The sequence below is a fragment of the Hesperophylax consimilis genome, chromosome 15, assembly GCF_061612785.1.
Source record: "Hesperophylax consimilis isolate HC1 chromosome 15, BYU_Hcon_1.0, whole genome shotgun sequence".
Taxonomy (NCBI): Eukaryota; Metazoa; Arthropoda; class Insecta; order Trichoptera; family Limnephilidae; genus Hesperophylax; species Hesperophylax consimilis.
Window position 1 is genome coordinate 8870946 of NC_142850.1, and position 27368 is coordinate 8898313.

The following is a 27368-nucleotide window of genomic DNA, read 5'->3' on the forward strand; positions in this document are numbered from 1 at the left end:
AAGATAGCTGAAGAAGCGGTATTTCTCTTCTAATAAAAATATTCTGAGCAGATTAATTCTTGCGCTACTTGTGGTAAGGATTTTCCAGACCACGGTATAATACAAATTCACTCTCCTTATTCGAAAGAAAATAATATTGTAAACGTCGCAAGGTAGCAAATAAGTGGTAGGAAACTCTTGAAAGTTGAGAGAGAAATAAGAATTGAATCTAACGTCGATAACGCTGTTTTTCCGCATAAAGTCATTGCAAATTACGAGCCATATATCCAACTACGTTCACAGAAAAAATCGTTTTAAAATCTCAAACACTGACGACAGCACGAGAACTGTTATGGTGTTGGCCGGTAGCGTGCTCTCAATGCAAATCGGCCATTATATAATTGAAACTGACCGTTTAGAACCTGCGATTGGCCCTTGGAAAATTTTTCACTATTATGGTTATAAAGTTTAATTTATGCATTGTGTTTCTTGATAAGAAAGATGTCCGGAATTCTTAATTTTCAAATTTATGGAATTTTTTGTCAATAAAACTAAAAGTATTGATATGGAAAAATCGCGTTATTTTGTTATTTTTATCTTGAGTGACGTATAGTACTCAACACTTATGATTGATTAAAATAGGTGAAACATGTTATCTATTAATTGAAATACCTCAACACATAAAAAATATTACCTTACAAGAAGATGTCCGGGTATGGTAGGAGTAAAACACAGGAATACATTTTTTAGAAATTCTATTTTTTTCCCCACACAATAATATTTTTCCATTCAAATCATTCAATTTTTTTACCTTAAAACTACATTAAAACGTGGAAATTTCGAATAAAGTGTTTTAGATTAAGTTTCATTATTTGTCCTCTCATTATTTTAATTAATCTTTACTTTAGCTAGCGAAGTCAGCGCACTTTACCCCCGGATACTCAGTATGCTTAATACAGTCAAGTTTAACAGCCAATATCTCAGAACTGACCTTTGCATATAACGTTGTCTTTCCGTATAATAATTCCGGGCTCGATTATCATTATTTAGTTTTAAACGCTTTCCATATATTATCTGTAATAATTAATTTCCTAGTTACCTGGAAAACAAATAATTGAAGACAGACCCATGATATAAACTTATATGAAAGCAATATTAGTACAAATTCTGTTTAAAGTGAGTTATGGAAACAATATAAATCTTATGGTTGTCTATAATCATTTTTCCTATACCTTCAAGGTAGTTAAGGAGTAGTAGTAAAGGAACGTGGAGATATAAGAATAAATATGAAATTACTTTCTTGACCCATTAACAAGTCATAGTTGCAGTCGAAGAGCTAGTCCACTAGAACGGATTGGTCGCGTATGCCAAATGCGATAGCAAATAACTCTCCAAGACGGTGTGCGAAGCCAAGCATCTAGTACAAAGCATTTAGGCATATCAAGAAGCTGCTCGATAGGCAATCTAATAGGCGAGATTATAGAGATTAATATTTATTCTTAAAAGTGAAGTTTTAGAGAATAATTATTGGCAATATAAACTATCGAAATGGAATGGCCTCATAAGGAAGCCGAGTAAATGACACTTAGTCTACGAGTAAACTTAGTTTACGAGTAAATGACACTTAGTTGCCTTGGTGACATTGAGAATAAGCGTATTATTAAAACTTTAACGAAACGGTAACCAAATTTTATTTTTGATGGCCAAAGCGAAGTAAATCCAAAGGCTAAAAGATCTAATTCTTAGTTCAAAAGTGGTAGAATTCTTTTGTTTTACGATAAACTTGTATATATGTTTACCCAGTAAGGTGGCAGAGAAATGCTTTAAGGCGATGTACTACGTAGTAATGCTAAATCATGTGTTTTTGGAAATAATAATTAGAAATTTTTCAGATGCTTTAATTAAATACTGCGAGTAGAATACATCCTGGCTTAATGAATAATGTGGCAAATTAAGTTTAAAAATTTAAACATTTTGTTCCTGAACATCCACAAAATAAAATAAAATTCACTTTTTGCATGCATGCATGTTTTTTTCTTGCATAAATCACAACAGGTGGATGGTGTTAAGCGGGAATTTAAGCCTTATCGCCAACTACGTAAGGTGTGTTATTGATAGCGGCTCGATTCAAAATATTACACGACGTAGTGCATCGCCTTAACATCGAAAATTGAGATCCACATACTTTATTTTTAGATGATTTTCTGGATGATCTGTGATATAATTAAGGTAGGCGATAATTATGTTGATAAAATCATAACAAATCCTTGAGTGAACTTCCAGTGAAATCGAACTCGCATATTCCTGAATTATCTTAACCTTTACTCTGCAGAACTCAACGGAATGTAATAAATAAGAAGTTTGTTTGAAACTTCGACTGTTGAAGATTGATTTCCTCTGTCATTAGTTCCCATAGAAACCACATCGATAGTTTCCCGCTCCTCGCCTTACAAGTACCGGAACAAATTGAGAATACCTGTATTTGAAAATTCTAAGGCCGCCTTTACCGCGGACTTATCTTGTTTACGTGAAAAATCACTTTGAATTATTCATGCGAAAGTGCTGGGAGTTTATACAGAGGGGTGTTTCGTAACGTCACCTGCCTGGGGTGATAAATGAGGGGAGGGGGATGAAAATATTTGTTCATATAAATGTAATTTAATTACTTGCCACCATTGAAATAAACTTCACAACCCGTCTTGTTACATCAACAAATAAGTTTGTGAATATATATATTATGAAACAGGAAATAAAGTATATCAGCGACATCATTATCACCACTCATATTATATTGATATTTCAGCATTGCAAGAAATGCATAAAAGCATTCATTACACTCCCTGTACTCTAAACCAAGCCAGGATAATAATTGGCGGCCTCCGTGGTCGAAGGATAAGGCTCTCAACTAGTATGCTGAAGGTTGCGGGTTCAAATACCGGCGTGCGCAAGTAAATTTTATTTGATAAGTTTGCGTTATTTCACAATATATTCATTAAAAATAATAAATAGCATACTTGAGGCACGTTCCAGAGCGGAAGATACTCTCAGTATCGCCCTGATTTAAGAAAACCATTCAGAATTGAAACATTGCTTGAAATGACTTTAGCCTTGTTTAGTGACCAGATCTGAACAGTCAGGTACTCCCCGACCTTCCTCTTATCATCTCCTCCCAATTTGAGTTGGTGAGACTATGGCATCCCCAATTGGGGTATGGTATTAGGATGAAGATTATTGGGAGGGAGGAGGAGATGGGAAGACGGAGGTGCGGAAATACATGAACCTACTTCATAAAGAACTGGAGGAAGGCATCGCATTTTTTTTTTAGATAAAGTGGCCAGGGCTTCCAAAAGACGTAAGGTAAAGGGCGTTGATGAAACGAAATAGGCAAGACTGGAGGCTTTCGACAATATGGATACGCGCGTTCTTTTAAAAATCAATACTATAATTTAAAAATAAAAAATAATACGCCGTCACAAAAATGGTCATGAAATAATATGACACTCTCAGAAATGCTTCTTAATTCTGAGTGTAATAGAGCTCAAAGCACCGACACTTGTAGATTGCATTTTTTACAGGCAAAAAGATGAAGTTCTGCAAGTAAATTTTCTTTTTTTTTTAGTTTGCTCTGCTTTTATTCGAGTGTGAATAAAATTGGTATCACTTTAGCTTGACGTCTACCCATAGATTTTTTTACAATAGCTCAATACTGAAAGCTGAGAAGAAAATAATTTCCCTCAAGACCTATGTCATCTTAGGAGACGCTATGTAGAGGATATTTTTAAAGAAAGGAAGGACAGGTCGTTCTGGGTAGGAAAAATCTATGAGGGGTGGGTAGGAGGGACGGACCTATGACTCCATACCTCTAATTGCGGTACAAGGCGATGGGTCGTGAGAGTCCTGCAGGAGAGGTCAAAAAGCCACCCTCAACCAGTCTCTCAATCCGTCCCGCTACTCAGTAGGTGGGCAGACACATCCGCTATCAATACTTATCTCACCTTGTTAAACCCCGTTAAACCCCGGCACCACTCCTAAGTCTCCAGGCACATTGAATCACTTGTGGTGACCTATGGCAGAGGTTTTGGTCATCCAATAAAATGGAACTCGGGGCGGCGGTACCAATTCACTCCCCCCAAATTATATTAAATTTCTACTGAACAGTGACAAATCGGAATACTTTTGAAGTGAAACTTCTTTACGCGCGTCATGCATTTTCGAGGACCGGAGTAAAACCGACTCATGACCGTCACGAAAAACCGTGATCATTTCGCTATAGGAGCCTAGCTAATATTATATACCTAATTTAGGTCACTCTCCAAACTCAGCTTCGCGGTATAGAGGCCGAGCGCCCGACTGTCGTCGTGAAGAACCGAGGTTCGATCCCCGCTTTAACAATTTTTTTTTCTTCTTTATGTGATTTTTTTAATACGAAGAAAAGTGATAAAATGCTCTCGTGCTGCGACTTTGTCAGGCATACATATAAGAAGATATCTACATGATTTGTAATAATGTACTAAAAAATTACATAAATTTGTAAATTTTAACCGAGAGTCTCCCGAAATGTCTAAATCCATTTAGTGAGACTCTAGTCCGGCAGGTGCTCACTCGAGTAATTAACTAGAAGTAACGGTCGGTACCTATATGATATTTTGGTCGAAATATAGCTTAAAAAATCGAGCCGGTAGAGTCGCTCGGTATTTTGATTAATTATTTTTATTTTGAATCATTAAAATTACTAATCAAGGCCTATAACGCGACTAATTACCCTCGCAGACGTGCGTGACAAGTTTTTTTAGTAAAAAACACAGCCGTAAGTGAGTTTTTCAAAATTTAGAAATGGTTTTCAAATTCAGACTCCATACGGGTATGAGACTGTTAAAACACGATAGATCTTTTCCAAAACGGACAAATATACGGAAATATTTTGAAAAACGACAGATATGACTTCACACTGCCGATATATCTTCGATTCGACCCTATATAAAGCGTTAACGAGACGTTATGTGATATTATTCATTTGCCGTGTTTGAAAACGAAAATTTGCGCGGGACAAGTCAATTGAGGAGTACACGTTGTATTCGCGGTTCTCGTTGCGCGAGATACCTCTCTTCGCGGTCTAGAGGCAGAGCGTTCGACACTCGTTATGCAGGACCCGGGTTCGAATCCCATATTTTTATAACTTTTATTTTTTTTTTATCACATGCTGCTTATAAATATGTCAATAGACAGAAAAAAAGAGAGAATGAAATGAAAAGAGAGAGAGAAGAATACTAAAAGTTTCACTTCCGTCGTGCGTAGGCTTGTACACTGTATTTTTTTTTAAAGTGAGTCATTTAATGCGATGAAAAAACAAAAAATTCAATAAATTAGCCTAAAAATCTAACCTTACTTCACATTGTAAGCTAGTTTTTTATCACTAAAAAGTGATGAAAAACTAGCTTACAACTCTAAACTAACCTAACCTGGTTAACCTTAATATGATAAATAGTTCGTTAGTATGCGTTTAAAAAAAAATTATCAGTAGACAGGACGAAAGGGTGGCACAATAAATTTCAAGGTTTTCCATTTATTTTTAGGCACTTTGACTTATTGCTTATTGACTATCAAAAAAGAGTTATTTGTTGAAACTTTTTTTGTTAAATAGACTTTTTTTGTATCCCTTTACCAAACTTGTGTAATTTGTATCCAGGTTCGTCAACCACTCCGTGGTCCCTTGATTGATTTGAATTCCACGGATCCATTTGCGAAGCTCTTACCTTGTTAGTTTTAATAAAGGAGGTCTCTAAGGGAGATAAAAAAGGTAAAAACATTTGTTCAGGGAGGGGCGGTACGAAGAACAATTAGATGGACCCCCTTGTTTTTGTAATGTATTATTATGGTTTTATAATCTTATGAAAGTGAGAATTATTTAAACATTTTATTATTGAAACGTAACCAGTGAACGTAACCATAAGTGTACGTGTACAGAGATAATCATTGATTTTTTTCTTTCATGACTCTGGAAAATCGCAATATAATGCAATTATAAGTAAAATAAATATCGGTCCAAATTGAATTCCAATGGGTTCTACAGATAAAGCAATAGAACGAACGATTGAGCGGCTTTGCGCTTAAGACGAGACAAAACTCTAAAATAAAGCCAGAATCTTAACGATGTAAGTGAAGCAGACGTGCACAAAAATATGCGAAGCGCGGCCTGTTTTTGATGTTAAGGTCCTGTTTTTATTAATCTTAAATACAAATAACTTACATCCGTAGAAATCCCTCTAGAATTTTTATTCTTATCGTTTTAGTTTGTTGAATTTCATTGATATTATTGCAGGCCCTTGACGAATGAATTGATAGGTTTCCTCATTATCTTTTACTAAAATATGAATGTACTATCACGATGTCGGAACACGTGATGACAAATGCAGGTGCATGCACATGTGTTTTGATATATTATGAAGTAAATAAAAAAATTTGAGGAAACGGCCTGCAATCCCATTTTTGACCGGTTTACCAATAATTTGAAGAGATTCTTAAAAAGCTATGCTCATTTTTTGAAATGAAGACTTTCGCTTAATATGATTTAAGATTTTCACGGCCACCCCTTTGTTATTGGGGTGTAATGCCGTGTTGCGCTAACTACTTTTTAGCCAACGTTTTGGACAGCATTGCAGTGTCCATCATCAGGGCAGATGTGTTATCTTTTTTTGTTATTTGTTATTGGGGTGTTATGCCGTATTGCGATAACTCTTTCTTTAGCCAACGTTTCGGACATCATTGCAGTGTTGCATTTAACTTTTAACTTAACAATAACAAAAATACTTTCGCTTAAAGTTAATTATTCCGATGTGACATAATCTGGCGGAATAAAAAGATACTATCAAACACGGCTACCTTATTGACAGGATTGAGCGGACTCGAAACACACAATTTACATGCAGATGGAACGAAAATTGTTCGAGCTATAACAAGACTTCGGTATGCTCAGTCAATTAGCGTCCTCTTGGGGGATCAACGTTTTTACTGCTTTGTCTCCTAGTTCCAAATTCAAAATAAAACTTTCTAATTGCCTTCACATATTTACGAATATTCGCACATATATCTCCATCGATTGTCAATAAATAAATCGACTTCAAAGCTGGAAACGAAACGCCAAAGTTTTGTGAAAACTTAGTTCGACACTTAGTTCCTGTGAAAGTTGAGCTCAAAGTGGAAGTTCGACATTGGTGTTCAAACCAACACCCTGTATTATACGGTACATCAAATAGTTCACAAATATTCACTGTGTTGCTAACAAACTTTTGCAAGGTTTCTTATGAAAGTTTCAAAGAAAAGTTCCATGGTTTTTTATGCTTATTTTTTACTTTAATGGTATTTATCTCTGAAACTTAACAGTTTGTTTACTTCGTCCTGCTTAATTTTTACAAACTAAAAGTTCGGAAAATTACTCTTGTCCCATTTTCACATTTATTTCATATGGCTATTTATATGACTAAAGAATATTTTTATATGATAAAATGAATTGGGAAAAAGTAGTTTTTTTTCTGTATAAATCTCATAGTTTATCGACTACTTTGGGCGCTTGCCACAAAACAGTCACAAAGCTGTCCACATAAACCTCGTTTATTTCTGCTTTGTTGTTTTTCTTATTAAACTTTCTCAATTAACTAGCGCGGAAAATGAAAAATCTTTAAAAAAGTCCTAATTGGAAAAAAGACGACTCTAAATCGAGTAGAATAGACCAATCTTGAACAGTAGCCTTTTCACATCTCTACTTAGTATGCTTGATCAACAAAGCTTAGTAAAGATCACCAGATCTAATTTAAACAAAGTAAATATACACATTTCAAATATAGAATTATTTTAATTCATTTAAAATTAAATAATTTTCGGACTATAAGTAGGTACCTAACTATTTTATCGTTAGTCTGAACAATCAGTTTTAGATTTGAAAATTAAACTAAGCTTCAGAGCAAAAGTTCATTGAATCGGAGTAACAGACACAACCGAAATAAGTATTTTTGATATAGACTGCGGTGCACTTTTGAATTTACTTTTGAATAAATAATAATATCAGCCAATTAAATAATTTAAACTTTAAACCATCATGCTATTTCTCTTCATAAGATTTAATTACATTAGTAGGTATTAGCACAAACTCCTTTTGAAACAATATTTAGAGGAAAAAAAGAGCTGAGAAAATTTGTTTTGTCGCACCAGATAAAAGGTACTTTGTTCTATTAGAAACCCAAATATTATTTTTATATTTAAATCAATTTTACTACGGACGCTCGGACCATCCAAACACTTAACCTCTTGTCCATTGTTTTCCCTGAACTTTTGTCGATCTTTTTAATAAGAGTTTTTTTCTTCTTTTAAACTTTTCCTGCTTTTTCAAAATAGGTATTTTGTAACTTTACGCTCTATGGCGGATATTGGCAACCTGTGGGACAAGTAAAGTAGAGTAAATAATTATGTAGCAATTTTTTTATTGAAACTGTCTTTCTATAATAACTTTTGAAGGTTTTACCCATCAATGTAATATATCATTGAAGAAGAATATAATACTAATAAATCTAAACTAAATACTTTATATTTTTATGTAAGTATCACGCAATTTCCCACATGTAGACCATGCTAAACAAATATTTTTTATCTCGCTCAAAAGTATTTATTTTAAGTGACCGGTAAAAATCACGTCTTGTTTGAAATATTTTTTTCTAAAAACCACGGAAATACAAAAAAAACAAAAACCATGAAAACACGGTTTGGAGTTTATATTTTGGGTAAATTTTGCCTGGTGGTAGTAAAGATGGTAATAATATGCAGAAGGCATAACACCATTATGTGTGTCAGTGATAGATATCTTCCAATAATAGGGCTAAAATATGAGATACATATTTATTTTTACATGTGTGTGTAAAAGTTACACAAGTCAAAGGTTACCCATGCCCAATTTTGGATTGGCAACTTTTTGTAGCCACCTTAACCTTTGAAACATTTGCAACCTTGTAAGATATCCCCACGTGCGAACTACACAGTATGTAGTAGACTATATGGTGTTGGTACACACGATGGGCTGTAAGTATAGGACACTGTTGTATGGTGTAATCTCGCGGAGAAACCTTTTCTGTATTCCGAAGGTACGGAATGAAAAATACACAGTCATTCTGAGCCCCGGGACCGGATGATAGGTTGGGCTCAGCGACGCCTAATGGCCTGGAAATAATTGGGACATCACTTTCTCCTCACCCTGTGCCGTGTACGTGTGCTTAAACGGATGCTGAGAGTGTGCTTTTATTTTGTATTTTTTAAGTTCAAAAGCTCGAATCATGTGAAGTATGTACGTGAAAACGTGCCTTAAGGTTAAAGCAGTGAGTTGTAGTTATATTTTCTGATACGTCATTGTCTTCATGATTATCTAACTTAACCGAAATTCGAGTGTTGTTTCGCATTCAACTTACATTTTTAAAGAAGTGAAAAACGTATCTAGATATTATGTCTGCGATGTCTAGTCGATCTAACTACTTATCTAACCATATATAATTGAGAAAGTGATACAGCATAAAGCCTTATTCAATCAGATGTGAAAATGACGACCGTACATTTTATACCGTATTCGTAAAATGTTTGGAAAACTAAAATAGTAAAAAAAAATAATGTTTACCGCATAAATTGCAAAGTTACAAGTTGAATTTCATCTCACCCCTGCTAATTCAGCATACTTTACTTCAATTGGGTGACTTATGGCAGAGGTGTTGGTATTCCAATAAATAATTCCCTGGGCTTCTGTAGGTACCCATATCCGTCTCCTAAACTAATTCATTTAAATTAATATTGACAAATCGAAAAGTCTTAATATTTAAAAAAACAATCTCTCTTGATTATTCCAATAAACTTAAAATTTCTTCATGAGTAATAATAATTTAAACAACACAAAGCAAAAAGTTATAAGGAGTTTTGACGGTGTTCGAAAACGTAGGTAATGTTATGTTTTCTTTTTGACTGTTCCATTAACTCATTATATTTGTATGAAAGCGCCCCGCCCTTGAGGTGATTTATCCCAAAAGTTAGGTTATAAATATGAATATTGGATTTTTTGACAAGTACCGTGGCACAGCGGTAATCTTTGGCTCTGGACCCACAAATCGCGCAATTAAAACTAGAGAAGAGAGAATTAAAATGGATAAAACTTTTTGAATTAATTTTATGAAATGAGAACGGATCGTTTCTACGACTCATTCTTGAGTTCCGCAGCTTGGTTATGGAACGATTTTTCGGCCTTTGTGTTTTTCAAGACCCATAACTCCTTCCTCTCTTCAAAAAACCCTCTACACATCATCCCTAAAGATACATCCAAATACGTCCTGAAATTATTTTCCTCAGGCCTCCTGTGTGGAGTTGTGAGAATGTATAAAAAAATTATGAAAAAATATTGGCAATTTTAAATTCCCTGCACACGTAGAGCGACTAGTGTGCCAACAATTTCAAAATTGCAATTAGGTGGGTTCTACCGGTAATCGGGGTGGTCGTGGTAGATTGAGATGTAGTACCTCATACCTTCGAATCTTCCGTGGCCGACAGTTTACCTTTGACATCATAAATATAATAATTCAACCAGATCTGAATAGTCAGGCAGGTAGGAACTTCCCAATGTATCTCTTTCCATTCTCTCGCTACTTCTTGCAACCTCACAACAATCCTTCAATTATAAATACCATTGTCTCACTGATTACAGGCTACTCTTGCGCGGTAATCGCATAGGAAATATTGAATTATTTCAGAATAAGGAATTCCAGTCAATTTTAAAAATATATCTTATGAATGTTCATCTTCTAACTTAAATATCAGTTTTTTTACAAATTTCGATATCATAGGTTTTGTCGGTTAACAGTAAGATCAATCCCACTTAGGCGGTATGAAAACAGAAAACCGATTTTAAATATTTTGAAAATTTTCCAAAAAACATGAGATTTCTTAAAATAATTTGTAAACAGCATTAGTGACTCGTATGGTTATCTGCAACTCAACTTAGCACATAATAATCCGCATTCGTAATGCACGTGGTCGGCCAACCCATGAGGTAGCGGTTTAAGTGCTGTCATAACCCGCCGACCAATCACAGGATGTTTGAATGTTTCACGGTTTTTATCATTTCTAAATGATGATTTATTAATTCTACATGTAATAAATATAAAATAAAACTTATTTATTCCGATTCTGACTGATTGAATGGAGAAAGATACACTATGAAAATTGGAGAAAAGATAATAACTCTAAGTGAATGATATAAGAAAAGATAAAAGAACTGCACTGGATAGGATTGGACTGGAGAAGCAGATTTTAGAGTCTGCTGTTATCCATCATGACGTCTCCGGATTTGCTTTCCAATACCGAGGCACCTAAATCCATCAGCCACCTATAAATGGACAGCTGCCCAAATATTCGAACGGAGATGTCGAATAATAATTGTTTGCGTCTTCATATTATTTTTAGTTTTACTACATACGTATCATTGAAATATTGTTATTGTATTATTCTTATTTGCGTTGTGTTACCACCATAATCCTGGCACGTGCATAGTTTTCGATATTTTAATAATAAATAAATAAATACACAATCTTGAAGATTTTTAAATGTAGATTAGAATCAAGGAAATTAATTTATGTGGCATTTATTAGTTTGTCATAAAGCTAGCCGAAACAATATTTGGTACGTAGTATTAGGTACGTGTTTCAGCGTTTGTTGATCTATATAAATGTATGTTTTTGAAGCCTTAAGTTACATATTCCAAAATTTTCCGGTAATGTTACAAAAAAATATAATTTCTTTCCTAACAAACTTCCTAATATGGTAAAAAAACAAGTTAAGATTACACTCCAAGGTAATATTCATTATTACAGACCTAAGCTTTGGTATTGTTTTAATCTCGTCACATCTTTCCTTCCATCGGAGAGTGGTTAAGTTATGGAGGGCATTTTTTATGCGGACTTTCCTAGCTCCGGAGGCATTTGGTATCTTATCGGATCTGATATTTCAAAGGAAGTTTCAAATTAAATATTTAATGTGAAAACTCAACTTATTGGAGTTTTTTCGGAAGAAGGATTAAGCGTAACGAAAAGAGAGGTTTATTTTAAGAATTATATTATCTGGGTAATATTTCAGCTTGTTTCGACCTGGCCAAAATGGAAAAACTTGACTACAAAATAAAAAGATTTTTATAAAACTGGAAGGAATCACATCATTTTAAATTTTTACCATTACATTCTATGTCCTCTAAAAACATTTTAAAAATTACCTTTTTAAAATTTTAAAAAAATTTTAAAAATTTAAAAAATTTTTTTTTTTAAAAGAAAGACAAACATTCCCGGGTTACGAATAACCCAACAATGTTTGAAAATCTCCTACTACCACCACAGAAAGCCGAAAATGTTGCTTGTGTTGTGATGGAGGACTTAGCCAGCCGAGGAATCGAACACGCGACGCTCGGGTGAGACCCAAGCGCTGTGCCCACTCAACCACTGACCGGTCATTACATATATAAAAAGTATAGTAGCATAAAATCCCAAAATAAAAAATCAATTGGAATCAGCTTGTAATGCTGACCAGCATAATTTAATTCGAATAATTCAGTGAAAATACAAATTATTAGAATAGCATTTTTAAGTCACTAATTTAATTAGGTACCCAGTTGGAAGAGAAATATTCTTGGTTCTAACTGGGCAGCTAGACTATTTACTCAAAACTTTATTAGCATTAATAAATATGATGTAATAAATAAATGTTGTACAATATAATTGCTTGAAAATAGTGGGTATATAGAGGTGCATTACTGTCAAAAATTGTTGAATCGCTGCTCCCAACCGTCCGGAACCAGTGAGATTATGGCATCCACAATATGTAATCCCCAGTAAAGTAATGAAAAGGGGAAGGATATTGGGAAGAGGACCGCGGGGAAATACTTAACTATTCAGATTTGGTCTACAAACATGGCCAAAGCCATTTCAAACAATATTCAAATTTTTAATAGTGTTACCACACCAGGGTGATTCTGAGGATTTTCCACTCATCATATTTTTGAAAAACAGAATTATGATTTTTTTAAATTTTAGAATTTATTTACGCCAGTTGAAGGCTTTTATATGCACGTATAAATTTATAATTTACCATTCAAATAAATACAGTTGGTAAATTTTAAAAATCATTATTCAGATTTAAATGTCAAAAATATAAACAAAAGAAAAACATATTTATTTTGAATTGAGTTTTCTTAAATATTCATCATCTCTAGCAGTTAATTGAATTTGCATTTGAATATTATCATAAAATATTGACACCGAGTGATTGATTATCACGTAAAGAACGGGTTTTTTTTATATTTCTCTTTGTAAAAACGCTTATCATATTGTTTTCAACAAAATTACAAAAAAGGATGATTTGCCAATTCTTTATAAACCAAAATGATAAATCCAGCTAAACCATTTAACAGAAAGCCAAATGATTATGATTCTAATAAATTAGTTAAATCCTAACCGGGTAAGTAAAATATTTGAGTATCCCTTTAAAGCGGTTGAATAACCGTTCCATTCGCATCATTTTTCACAAATGATGGAGTACTCAGGAGGAGTAGAAATCCCTAATTCCGCCAATATTTCAATATTAAATTCATATTACTGAACTTTCTTTGAACAATTTATTTCTCCCTGTAAAATGAGAGGGCCATTTGTACTTCTAATGTGCTGGATTCGCGGATGATATAGGACACTCAAGATGAGCCCAGTGGTGCTGAGAAATATTGTGAACGTAGTAACGCTATTCAAACACTCTCCTTCATTCTTTGTGTAGTATATGATACATGACATCAATCAAACACAGCATTTATCTAACAACCAAACTCTCATAAAGGCAACCTTCCTTTTTGTCAGAACAAAATAAATAAAATAATCAATATATATTATAAAAGTAAGTGTACAATGTGCGTGCCGCTAAAACTGAGAAAAGAGTCCCCTTGCGATCAAGGGAGTTATATGGTGTGGTAGCCCTTTATCCCCCAACCATATAGAAGGTTCTCGTTTTTACCAGAATAGCATGCTTTTGAAGATATAAGGGCTAGAATTTTGGCCCTTTAGACATTTCTAGAACAGTCCAGAACATTCGAGAGTATACGAGAGCATTCCACAATATTCCAGAACATCCCGGAACTTTCTGGAATGTAGTGGAATGTTTGGGAACATTCCGGAACATCCCAGATCATAATGAACTAAAACGGGATTGCTGATAAACTTTTAGTAAATACATTATCGTAACAATACATTGAAATCTTTAAATAGTATAAAACAAGGTGATTATCCGCGTCTGTCTGTTCGTGCGCTTAGTTCTTCTAAACTATGCAACGGAGTTTGATAGGGTTTTCACTATCATTTAGAAAATTTCATCCGAAAGTTTTATATATATAAGACATTGATATTAAATTTATTGAAAGTAGAGAAATGTCGAGAAACGCGGGGTACGTCAGGTAGTGACTAAAAAAAAATACCAAACGGTTTAATTGTGTTTTAGTTCCACATTAAATAAAGGTTGTTCTGTCTAAGTAGATACTGTTTTGAAATCATACTAACATACGCTGTTCTGTTACTAGAAATATAGAAATACTATTTAACCACATCTCGAATGCAAGAATTTAGTTGTTGGCCTTCTATCCCAAATATTGCGCCTGTGTAACTAGGTTAGCAACGCGTGACTTTTTTTAATCAGTCTAAGCTTACTATTTTGGTTATTTGTTATTTGTTAATATCAAAGATATTTTTAGATGAATTTTACTAGCTTCAAATAGCTTACCTACATACAAAATCAGCATTTACCTGCGTTTTACGTAATATTTTTTTCTCTTTCTAATGAGAGCTGTGAGACAATAATGTAACAAAAATTCGTCACAGTTTTAAAAATTATACTAAAATGAGATTTAAAATTTCCATGTCCCAGAAACGGAGCGACTCTGTCCACATTAAAAAATCCGTGTCCCATAAACGGGGCAATTGTGTCCACATTGAAAAATCCATGTCCCATACACGGGGCGACTGTGTCCACATTAAAAAAATCCGTGTCCCATACACGGGGCAATTGTGTCCACATTGAAAAATCCATGTCTCATACACGGGGCAACTGTGTCCACATTAAAAAAGTTTGTTGTTGATAATTATTATTAGTAATAGTATATTGGCGTGTGTGGTGTAAATACACATAATATAAATTAAAATATTAATTGGACACGAAAAACATTTTTGACTTAGTTTTACTGGGAAAACTGGTATGTTCTTTAACATCGAATACCAATCTTACGTATTCCATGTCCTCGACTCTAATCTAGAATCGCTAAGTACCGCGGGACGTGAAGAATATCCCTTATCAATTCAGAGATTTTATAAACTTTCAGTAAAGTAAAGGTACCCTGAAAACGGAGTACTAACGGCTCCATCCGTCACTAACTTCAATCCTTTTATCAAAATTCATACCTACATTGTTCTGCAACCTACAAATTTTGATTAATATTTGCACTTAAGAGTTTGCGATGAAACCTAAAAATCAGTCGTGTTGAACATCATTTAAAATATTTATAGATATTATAGATACCTTAAGAAAATTTTACATAGTCTTTCAATACACTCAAAGCTATATTGTGTTATTTAGACCGTACCAAATCAGTCAAAAGTAAATATTTTTAGCATTGCAATATATATATTGCTATAATACACAGAGCTCAGTGCTATAATATGGTTATAACCCATCGGGACTTGAACCCGTATTGTAAATTGGCTAGCTCAGTGAAAGGGTAAGCAGATGAGAACTCGGATACAATCAGGGGTGAGGAACTCCTTTATCCATTAGTTCGTCCGTCGGTCAGGAGTTTGGAAAAGGCCATCACAATAATAACACATGAGTAAAAGGCACAAGGTATATTAATCATCTTCTAAAGAAAACACAGGGTTGAATTGGATCTCTACTCTCTTTTCTCTCTGTAACGACCGGATGAAACGAGGATTTTACATGTATTAATGATTTGAACACAAGAAAGAGGTGTAACGGAAGCTTACAGGTTTCCAGGTTCTGATGATGGGTAGTGGCATGGCGTGTCGAGTCGTAGATGTACTGCGTCTCCGGGGTACGCAACGGTCAATCGTTATTGCGTCACACTTGGAATTTACCGGAAGCAAGGCTCCGACGGTGAAGCTGGAGTGGAGATGTCGGCACATGTTTGTGACTTGGGTGTGTGATATTAATTATAAACTAGAACAAGATCACGTCTATTTCTAATAATGCATAATTTGTGCGGCAATCAATGCGAGCGTTGCTGAATTTGTTCCGCGAGCGGCCACGCTGTTGAGGGGACCGGGGTCAAAATTAGACTGACGGCTCGGCAGGCAGCAATGGGTCTCGAGCCGTGGACTCTGTGGGTGGTCCGTCACGTATGCCGCGACCGTTTGCATGGGGAAAGTGGGGTTAAAGTGAGCATCCTTTTTATGTAGGGTGACTTGTATTACGTAACAATATACACATAAAGTAGGCATATGTATCTATCATGCTCCCTGTCATCAAAAGAGTATCATTTATTTTAAAAAGGATTCCGCAAAGCATTTGTACTGTTTTTGGAAAAACAATTACGAGTGTTGCAAGTTAGTTATTCTTCTATTCTAAGTAGTTTATTTGTGTTTTGATGCTTTACTTACAACACATTTCAATTAAATTTTTAGGTTTACAAATATTTTGAAATACTTTTTTAATTAAATAATTCAAACATTTTTTCTTCTAGCGAGTTATAATAATAATATTTGAACGATTTGTATAGCGACGTTTTTGTGATAAATCACGTCAAAGGCGCTTTACGAATATATAAAAAAAAAAACTCTACAATGATCTATCTAATTAATAACAGTAGACTGGTCAGACTATTATCCATTTATGGCTTAAAGCTTGCATTCACCGGTACGTCGATCACTAATACAAAACTTTATATGTACCCATAATGCATTTGAACAATGAATGGGATAGGTACTTCCACATTTTTCTCAGTTTCGTAAATATATGTCTCGGGGTTAAAGCAAAAAGTGCCTATGTCAAAAATGTGATTTGTTCGAGTAAGGTAAAAGTTTGTCAATTTGTTTAACTAAAAATGCGTAAATATTTTTTGATTTGCACTTTAGATACTATATATTAAAGAGCTTTAACCACTGGAACGATTTCGGTCGAAAAATCGACCACTTTTATTTTTCTGCGATTGATATCGGTCCAAAAATGGACCGATTTTTCTACCATTCGTAAAATATTTATTGTAATTATTTAAAACGTTTCCATGGCCAGCTACTTGTTTTATCGAATAGCTGATAATATATTCTCTTTGTCTATGAACTTATCCGTTGTCTTTGAAGTGTTATTTAACGAGTTTTCGCGGTTTTTTTATGGCGTCCTGTCAAAAACAAAATTATAAATTTTCAACATTCACGAAATTTTGGACTCTTCCTAAAATGCCGTAAGTAATTAATTTATTGGGTTTTTAACGCATAATTATATATCTGTGTAATCATGATTGACTTATCTATCTTTGAAATGCGTTTTTAATTCGTTTGTTTGTATTATATTGTTTTGGTTGAAGTTTTTGTGTAAGATTACGTCAACTGAAGACGTCATCTGTTTTTGATTTACAATAATGTCTTAAATACTGCACTCGCGCATTTGAAATATAGATATTCCATCACAGTGATTCAAAACAAAGAGATATATATAAGTTTTATTTGAATTGGTTCATTATTAATACAGATATTTGCTAACCAATTATTTTAAGTCATATGTCAAAAAGTTGACTCTTTTTCACATGTAAAATGGTGTAAAGCCTTCGTCACACAATAAAAATTTAGTAATTTAGTTGTATAATTAATTAATTTGTTTACTTTTACCAAATTTGTGCAGAAACAGCTGTCGTCCAGGGAAAGGGATCACTCCACAACCCAATAATTATTTTCAAATTTTATATTAGTGCAATATTTAACAAAATTTAAACATTTAAGTACTTACATTAAGTGTTTTCAATTTAAAATTTATAGAGCGGTGCTGACTGCAAGAGGAGGCAGAGGAAAAGGGAGACGTGGGGTACGAGCTGGTGCCGGACTACCTGCACGTGGACGTCAACGCAGAGCTGCAATTGCAGCCTCGTCTGGAGTGTTAGTATTTTTTAATGTTTTTTTATGAAAGTACTTTGCTGTGGCCGTTGAACTCATCATATATTTGTATTTATTTAAACAGCGACCCTGCTTTGCTACTGGTGCGAGAAGATCGCGTCAAGGCCCTAAAGGCTGTTAGGGCCCTGCCTGCTTCCATCCGGCTAGAGCTGGAAAGCCGAAAATTCAAGAAGCAGGCGGCGCGCATTTTGCTCCCTACCGCACCTCCAAGAAAAACTAAACAAAAGTAAGTAATCGTATTTAGATGCTTGGTACAATATTATTGTTTTTTCCTGACAGCGTTCCACTCTTACAGTGAGAGTTGGTAAGTTCAGCGCTCTGTGCATTTGGCACATTCAGTGCATATTTTACAGAGTTCTTATTTTATTGTTTATTTACATACTGTACTTACTGTTTCACACGTGAATGAGAACAATTTTCTATGATTTATGTAAATGTTTTCAGAATTCCATCTCCGGAGAGAACAACGTGTCCCTTTTCACAAGGGACGCCTTCACCGTTGCCACGACCCGTACCACCACCGTGGATGTCCACTCCCGCACAGACCCAATCAACGGCTCCCAATGCACCAATTATGCCTATCCGTGCAGCATCTCCCGAGCCGTTACCTGGGACATCGCGGAGTGGGGAACTCTTCTCTCCGGAAGCCGGCTATCACAGCGAGCTGTGGGTGGACGTACCATTCTACGAAGAATTGTCGGCGTTTGGGAACGGTGAGTTTATTTTTTGAAATGTCATACCAGGGGCTCAATATAAAATCAATTATCTATATTTTATATTGATATCCCTAGCACAGTTTCACTGTTGGTATATTGGCAGGAAATAAGCATAGTACTTAAAAATTCCACATAACAAACATACAAAATGTATTGTTGTTATGTCGTGGATGCATCATTACACATCTTTTTTCTGTAACGGGTATTGCAGAGTGAGAAATAAGACATGCCGAACTTCTTTGCGAGGATTACATTTGATTCACCGGCTTCTAAACGGTGTAATACAGCATTTTTTTCTTAAATTGAAAAAACACTTTCGCTTCACGGGACTCATTGTGTTGCGAGGCTGTATTGGTAGGTGGGTTTTGTAACCGGACAAATTATCATTAAAATAGGTCGCTTTACGTAGTTGGTCACTTTAAACGGATACGTTTTCCTACTAAAAGCTATGAAACCTTACTAGAGTTTACATTATCGTCACTTAAAACAGTAGACCGTTAAATGCAAAGTCATTATATCCAAATTCTACTGTAAATTTGTGTTTTCTTTTATTTCAGAGTCAGACATGGGCAGAAAAAGTAACGTGGACGAGGCAGCTGTACTAGAAGAGTCTGTACTTGGAAACCGTGAGTTATAAAACTAACTAACTTACCTTCACGCCATTTCGGTAGGCAGAGAGGATGAACCACCATGCAACTCGATCTTGGCACACACACTCTTTTCTTCATTCCATACCTACCTGACTGTGCTATTCTGACTCCTGACATTGCCCGCCTCAAGTATTTGATTAACTTTTTATATTTTTTTTTATATGAATACCTCACAAGAGCCTCAGCTGGAGCCAGTGAGACTATGGCATCCCCAATTGGGGGATGTTGTGAGGCTGAAGGTAAGTGGGGAAGGGAAAGAGGAAGATGGGGAAGTACCTGGCTATTCAGATCTAGTCACTAAACACGGCTAAAGCCATTTGGAGCAACGTTTCAATTCTGAATGGTGGTCTTACACCAGGGCGATACTGGTAGTATCTTCCACTCTGGAACGTGCCGCAAATATACTATATATTATTTTAATTATTATTTTAATTAATTAATTGTGAAATAACACAAATCAATCAAATAAAATTTATTTGCGCACGCCGGGTTCGAACCGGCGACCTTCGGAATGGCAGTCCAATGCGTTACCACTGGACTATGCCGGCCGTCAAAAGCCATTTCAAGCAACGTTTCAATTCTGAATGGGGTCTTACACCAGGGCGATACTATGGGTATCTTCCACTCTGGAACGTGCCGCAAATATAATATATATTATTTTAAATGAATTTTGTGTGAAAATAACACTAATTATTCAAATATAATTTATTTGATTTGATCCCGCGACCATCGTATTGCGAGTCATAAGCCGTACCAGAGGCAGTGGGTTATCGTAATATAGACACATTAAATTAATTTGGGTTTTCTGTTGTTTCAGAAATGGACAGATCGAGCGACGAGGATGACGAAGCGAGTGACGTCGACCACGAAGAGAGCGATGAGGATACCTTCTGCATGCCGCCAATACCTTATCATAATATTATCAACGTTTCACCTAACTCCGCTATGGCCATAGACTTTAGTAGACAAGACCAGGTAGATAGTGAGGCAATGCGTTTGATTCTGCCGCCTGAAGGTTACTCTTTCGATTGGTCTAATGATATCTTACGTTTTACTGGGATAAGGGAGACTTTCACAGGCACGCCGGGACCAACTTTCAATACCGACGAAATGGGCAAACCTGTGGATGCCTTTCTTAAAATCTTTGATGCAGATTTCGTTGAACTGATCGCGAGAGAGACCAACAGGTATGCAGATCAATGGATTGCGAAAAAACAATTTAAGCGTCATGCGCGTACCAATAAATGGGCTCCCACGAATAAAGAGGAAATGTATGTATTCTTGGCAATTTTAATGTATCAAGGTATTAGTCTTTTCCAGATCTAGTCACTAAACATAACTAAGCCAATTCAAGCAATGTTCAATTCTGAATGGTGGTCCCTCACCAGAGCGATACTCAGAATCTCACTCTATAGCGAGGCACAATGATATTATTATGTATTGATTTTCTTAAATTATGAATAAACCAATAAACTGAATACATTTTTATTATGACAAAGTGTGTAAACAATGTTTAAATCAAAATACTGCTCTTTCATTGTAACCATACAACTGTAATATTGATTTAACAGGATATTAGGGCTTAATAAATAAATCAATTATTGGTTCCATCAATTATTTTCCCCTCATCCATTTTTTTTCGATACCTTTGCGTTTAGATATAAAATTATCACTATGATTTTATTTGCCATTCTACGGTCATACAAAGGTTTGATATATATATACAAATTTATCATCATTTTACATATTCCGATATACCCTATGTAGATTGACCTTAAGGTAGCTGTCAGTAGTGATTTTTCGTCAAATATTGGTGAATTTCATCAACTTTCAAAGTATCCCCCTGAAATATTGGCAATGTTTATATCTATGATGTATATCTCATTTTAAGCCTTATTTCCTCGTTTTGCACGTTATATAAAAACATGGTTACAAATCTCCAGTTCTAATTTACAATTATTTAAAAAGTAGCACCATGATTTTGACATCGTGAAATAGGCTCTCTGTATAATTCATCAAATGAATAAAATAAAGCCAACACGGCGACTATGCTTATTAATAATTGTAGACAGTTAATGTATCTTCCTAACGTAATACCAGTTTTTGTGGTAAATTTATTATATAGTATAATACAGTGATTTCAATTTTGACACGTCACGCACTCAAATTTTAAAAAATTATTTTCTAACCAAACTTTTGAAGAGAGCATAACGTACAAAAAATTATTTTCCCATTATATTCTTGCATCTGTGGTTATCAAACAGGCCATAGAGAACATAAAAACGTAGAAAATATTCTATAAAGATATTTAAAACTGCCACTGGCGGCAATTTCAAATCACAAAAACGCTAATTTCGCGCATTCATAAAGTTTAAGATTTTTTAATAATTTATCTATCAATTCTAAAAATATAGAATAATTATAAAAATATAGGTGAATTCATTGGCTGTATAGCACTACAATCAGTTTTATGTCTCCGTATTAAAATTCGGAGGTTTGATTTTTTTAATGTTGGCGGAAAATATTCAAATTCGTCGCCAAAAAACCGCGAGCAATCGGAGAAAAAAGTTTTTTGACGCGCGATCGTTCGAGTGGTTAAAACAATTCATTGTAAATGGTTAACATAAATTTATATATCCTCAAAGTATGGATATTTTAGATTACTAGCGTGTTTGTGCAGTTTTGTGTTTACTTGTACGTTTTTTTCTGACTAACTCTATGCAATTTTTCTCTTTCGTGTCTCAAAATAAGTAAAGCTTCGGCAGAAAAAACGCTGACTATTACAAGCAGTCGATATCGACCCCTTTGAGCGGTGACTGCACAGCAATCCTCAATTCTCATAGAAGAAAAATGTAAACAAACACAGGGCAGTCCGTGAATATACCATCTGCTCGTAAGTAGTTCGTGTATTCCCACAGTTACCAGTTTACATTCTTCACCCGAAAAAATTAACCCATTCAAAATATCTGAAGCAGTGATTTGTAAATAAAATGCTTACCCAAAATTCATGCAGGTCAATCAAAACCTTACATTCAATTAATATTTCCCTCTTAATTTGTTCTATACAACCTGTAGCGACTATTTGTGGCAGTCGCCACGGTTAAAGATTATTTTTTAATTAGTCCCTTTCAAACAATCAACTACTGTTAATAAGGGTGGAAAAAAAAGTCCAACTCGAAATCTTGACTTAAATAAAGTTTTTAAAATTCAATATGTTTTTTTTGAATTAGAAATATTTTGTCATATCAATTTAGGCTGGATGTTGCATTATGTAATTATCTATATATTAAGGCTGTAATAAAGCTTATTTTCTTCGTACCTTTACTTTAACAATAATGTTAAATAAATGTTTCTGAGATCCATAAGGAATGATGCAAATTACTTTACGATCTTTGAAATGTTAAATTTATTGGCATACAAAATTCATTTATTAGAAAGAGCTTTGAAAAATTGTGAATCTACAGCTCGCTGAACGAGTAATTTTGTTAAAGCAGTGGTTGATTAATTTTAAATAAAATCCTGAGATATTTCAACGCATTCAAAAATTTACAATATTACAAAATTAATATAGATAAGTAAATGCAATTTAGTAAATAATAATCTCCCTGCTTTAAACCAAAGCTTTTGGATGTCGTACAATTTCAAATAAAACCGTAATATCGATCGAAATAATCGAAAATAATTTTTATAAAAATTTCAGATTAATTATTTCTCATATAATTTGTTTTTCCTCTCGTAACAACATACTCAAAAAGCTGAAATTTTTCGTGCTTTCGATACATTTATAACAAAGCATAATTCTTAAGAATTCTTTATGTAATACAATACTTAGGGTACTTTAGCGAAGAAAAAAAAACTTCATGATTTCCAAATCCGGAAACTTTTTGACAACCTATTTGTATTCCCGTCGTGTGTGGGTATCATATTTAAACCGAAGAATATTCGAGAAATTCAGCTTTTTCACGAAGAAAAGACGGGTTTTGTTCGCTTCTGTAATATTATTATATCTGTTTCGCGGTTTATCCCAACGACTAAAGATATCCATGTTGCCTTTTGTATACATAATTTGATGTTTTACGTTTCATTTGTGGACTTTATAACATGGAAACGTAATTACGTAATAGTTAAATGCAACTGATCTTAAATTGATTCACCGTCAAAAATTTGCTTGCAAGTGTGTTTGTGTACCCGAAGTAGGCTCGATTATACCTTACTTACTATGGGTAAACTGATCACACCGGAAGAAATTTTGTGTTCGGCGTTTTTTCGTTATATCGTTGACCATTTTTTTGCATTTTCATCACCACACTAGGAATGCCAATATTCAATGCAGAGCCAGTTTGTTAATATTGAGCTGATGACACATTAAAAAATATATTTTTGAAACTATGCATTTAATAGAAAAATTTACCTGTGAATAATCAGAGGATAGTGTGAATTCTTGACAAATCAGTTCAAATTGTACAAAGAAAATAAAAATAATTTTCTGTTAAGAATTTCATATTATATTAATAGTCAGCCATTTACCCACCCATTTTATAGCTAGTATGAATTTTTCAGACAATTATTTCCAATTTTGAAAACGACACTGAATTCAAAGCAAAGATACAGACACACAAACAAAATTTGTATTTACATGACATTTGCGCGCTTTTGAAGCCTCGTGTTTATGGTTGGTCTCTTGGTTTTGCCCAGACATCCCTATCCGTAACAAATATAATTGTTTTATTGAGAATCTCAATCATTGGGCTTAACATCATTTTAGTTACAATGATTACAACCACTTAATAAGCATTTAACCACCATCTAAGAAATGGTATTGGCCAGCCTCTTTGTGATCACCGGCAGTGGGCAGTTCAGTCGGTAGCCAGCAGGAATTCATCAGCCTCTAGGTTGTCAGCATCAATGCAGCAGGGATTGGCCAGCCTCTAGGTGATCAGCGGAAGCATGGTCATTTGATTATAAGAGCCGGCACACGGAGACGCCCCATTATTGTAATGATGACAGATGCGTCTGACTCAGCTGATAGAGTGCCGGCCGTAAACAGCTCTTGCAAATAGTTGTAATCTTTAAAATGATTGTGCCGTGATGGAGGATTCAGTTGACACTCAGAAATTTATAATTTTTAATTATAATTAACAGATCGCGATTTAACTGGAGGTGTTCCGTCCACTCGTGTTAATTTTTAAACTTGACTGACGAATATTGTGGTGTTTTTAGCTATTTATAATTTCTCTAGAAGCGTTATTGTGACAGCAATAATATCAAACAAAAAAAATTGTTTACTGTTTAAACGCAGATGTTTGTATGAGTCATTCGCCTAGTAACCGATTATTTTGGTGCATTTTTCAACTCGTAAACATTATGGCTTGGAAAAGGGGTCATCAAACTTGCAGGTGTTCAACCTTAGTCGCAATCGAATCAAATGCAGCAAATCATGTTTTCACGTTCGATACACAGGGTTTCCCAATAAGAGGTGTGAATTTGAATAGCCCGCTATTTCGGTAGATGTTACTTTTGAAGCTGTCATATTTGACAAGTAGAAACTACGCCATTAATAAAAATGGAACGATACACGCTTCAACAATGCATTGAAATTATTAAAATTCACTTGAGTGAATCAAATGCAAATCATCTTGAGTGATGAGGCCCATTTCCACCTCGGTGGCTTCGTCAACAAGCAAAATTGTCGCATCTGGGGCTCGGAAAACGCAAGAATTATTGTTTAAAGCCTCTCTATCCTCAACGTGTGACTGTTTGGTGCGGTTTATGGTCCGGCGGAGTCATTGGACCTTACTTTTTAGAAAATGAGGCTGGAGCAACAGTTACTATGAATGTATTGCGCTATAGAGAGATGATTAATGATTTTTTATGACCGGAATTGGATGGTATTGATCTGGACAACGTTTACTTTCAACAAGACGGCGCTACGTGCCACACAAGCAACGGAATCATTTATCTTTTACGATTAAATATCAAAATAACACCTCTTATTGGAACACCCGGATATTTACCTTGTCATTGAGTAGAAAATTTTCTCACTTCCTTACTTACTTTTTGTAAATCATAATATTAGTAATAAAGTTTAATAGATTATTGAAATAACAGTCGTTTCAAATTAATTTATGTAAGAAATAACTATTTAAGTCGGTGATGATGGAAAATAATGTATTTGTATTCCTATTTTGTTAAAATTAATAAGAGTAATTTTCTGTTTTCAGTTGACGCCATGTTAAAAGCTGTTAGTAAAAACACCATGAATGAGTTCTGGATAGTAAAATAAAATCATATTTGTTTAAAATTAAATTATATTTCTTAAAATTAAATTATATTTAATCAATTGAAGTAATATCAAATATCTAAAATCAGGCGTTTAACTTTACCGTGAGGCGCTATTTCATATACACGGTTAACATAATTGTCTTCATTTTACAGTTGATAAAACGAAATATAAAACTTTTTCACACTAAAAAATTATAACTAATAGTTCTAAATAAAATTAATTCCTTCATTAAAATACCTCTACTAATGTGTACACCGTTACACACTTTTATTAACTTCATTTAAATATTTTAAAACACCTTATTTTTTCTGTGAAATGTAAAATAAAAACTAAGATGAAACATAATTTAACCATACAGTAATTTAAGTTACAATTTACAATCAAACTGAACAATACTAGTACTCAGTTTTGTAAGACATAAACAAAACAATTTAATAAAATATGTATAAAATAAAATAAATATTTTAGTTGAACTTGTTCTTCTATACTTTTGATATTATGTACTCCGTAATCACTACTCAAAGATATTAAATAGTTCAATTTTAAAATAAATTTTGTATTAATTTCAATAAAACATATTTTCCATGAATTATTAATATCTATAGAAAACCCTGTTCGCATGAGTAGGTAATGAATACGTTTCAATGACCATCGTGAATTTACTTTATTATTTAGGTACTCACCCGCTGATTGCGTGAACCGCTTAGTAGGTCCTTATAACCGGTTACCTTTGACATCATCGACATAGGATGATACAATCGGCCTGGCCTGGCCCACTCTGTAACTTCTCCGTATGCCTGTATCAAGGCGGGCTCGCAGCATCTTGCAGGATGAATCAAGGCTGACACACACCTTGACACACCCTGATCTATCATTATGTGTTATTGAAGTGAAACTTCTTTACGCGCGTCATGCATTTTCGAGGACCGGAGTAAAACCGACTCATGACCGTCACGAAAAACCGTGATCATTTGATGGTGGGGGTACGGGACCCCCACCACCGCTCACCGTTCACTGTCGCTCTCTCACCGAAGTCGCTTATTGAGGTGAGGGAGCCACTGACGAACGTTCTCTCTCTCTCTTCTCTCTTTTCCTCTCTCCTAGCCAACGACGCCACGCCAGGCATCAGCTGCTTGCTTCGTGTACTGCGCGGTGAGTGTAATACGAGTGAAATACGTAATTGATTGTGGTTTATTCGATTTGAGTTTTAGTGTCAAAAATGAGTAGTGACGAGATAGAAGTGAGAAAAACATTCGTGGCACAAGAGGAAATATCCCCTGAAAATCACCAAAGAAGAAGAGAGTCTGATTCACACAGTGATGACATTAACGTAAGGTAAACATAACCAAGAAGAGTGGATAAATATCTCACAAAATAGTATTGTTGTTGTAATAGCATGATAGGATTGTTTAACATATTGGCGAGATTATACTAACAGTGAAATATCATGTAATGATCTATAATACTAATGCAAAGTATGTTAATAATTATAATATTGATAATAAATAATGGACATGTACACACA

The 27368-nt window shown here is 34.5% G+C and overlaps 1 protein-coding gene across 1 annotated transcript; it reads left to right on the forward strand.

Annotated features, from left to right (window-relative positions):
* Nucleotides 1–17441: 17441 nt before the first annotated feature.
* On the forward strand, nucleotides 17442–25843 carry LOC149417279 (uncharacterized). Its single transcript, XM_089640570.1, has 6 exons — nucleotides 17442–17488; nucleotides 18060–18176; nucleotides 18259–18420; nucleotides 18639–18907; nucleotides 20378–20575; nucleotides 25782–25843. Exons 1-6 carry the CDS (start codon nucleotides 17484–17486, stop codon nucleotides 25841–25843), a joined length of 813 nt encoding a protein of 270 aa, XP_089496696.1. The 5' UTR covers nucleotides 17442–17483.
* The last annotated feature ends 1525 nt before the right edge of the window (nucleotides 25844–27368 follow it).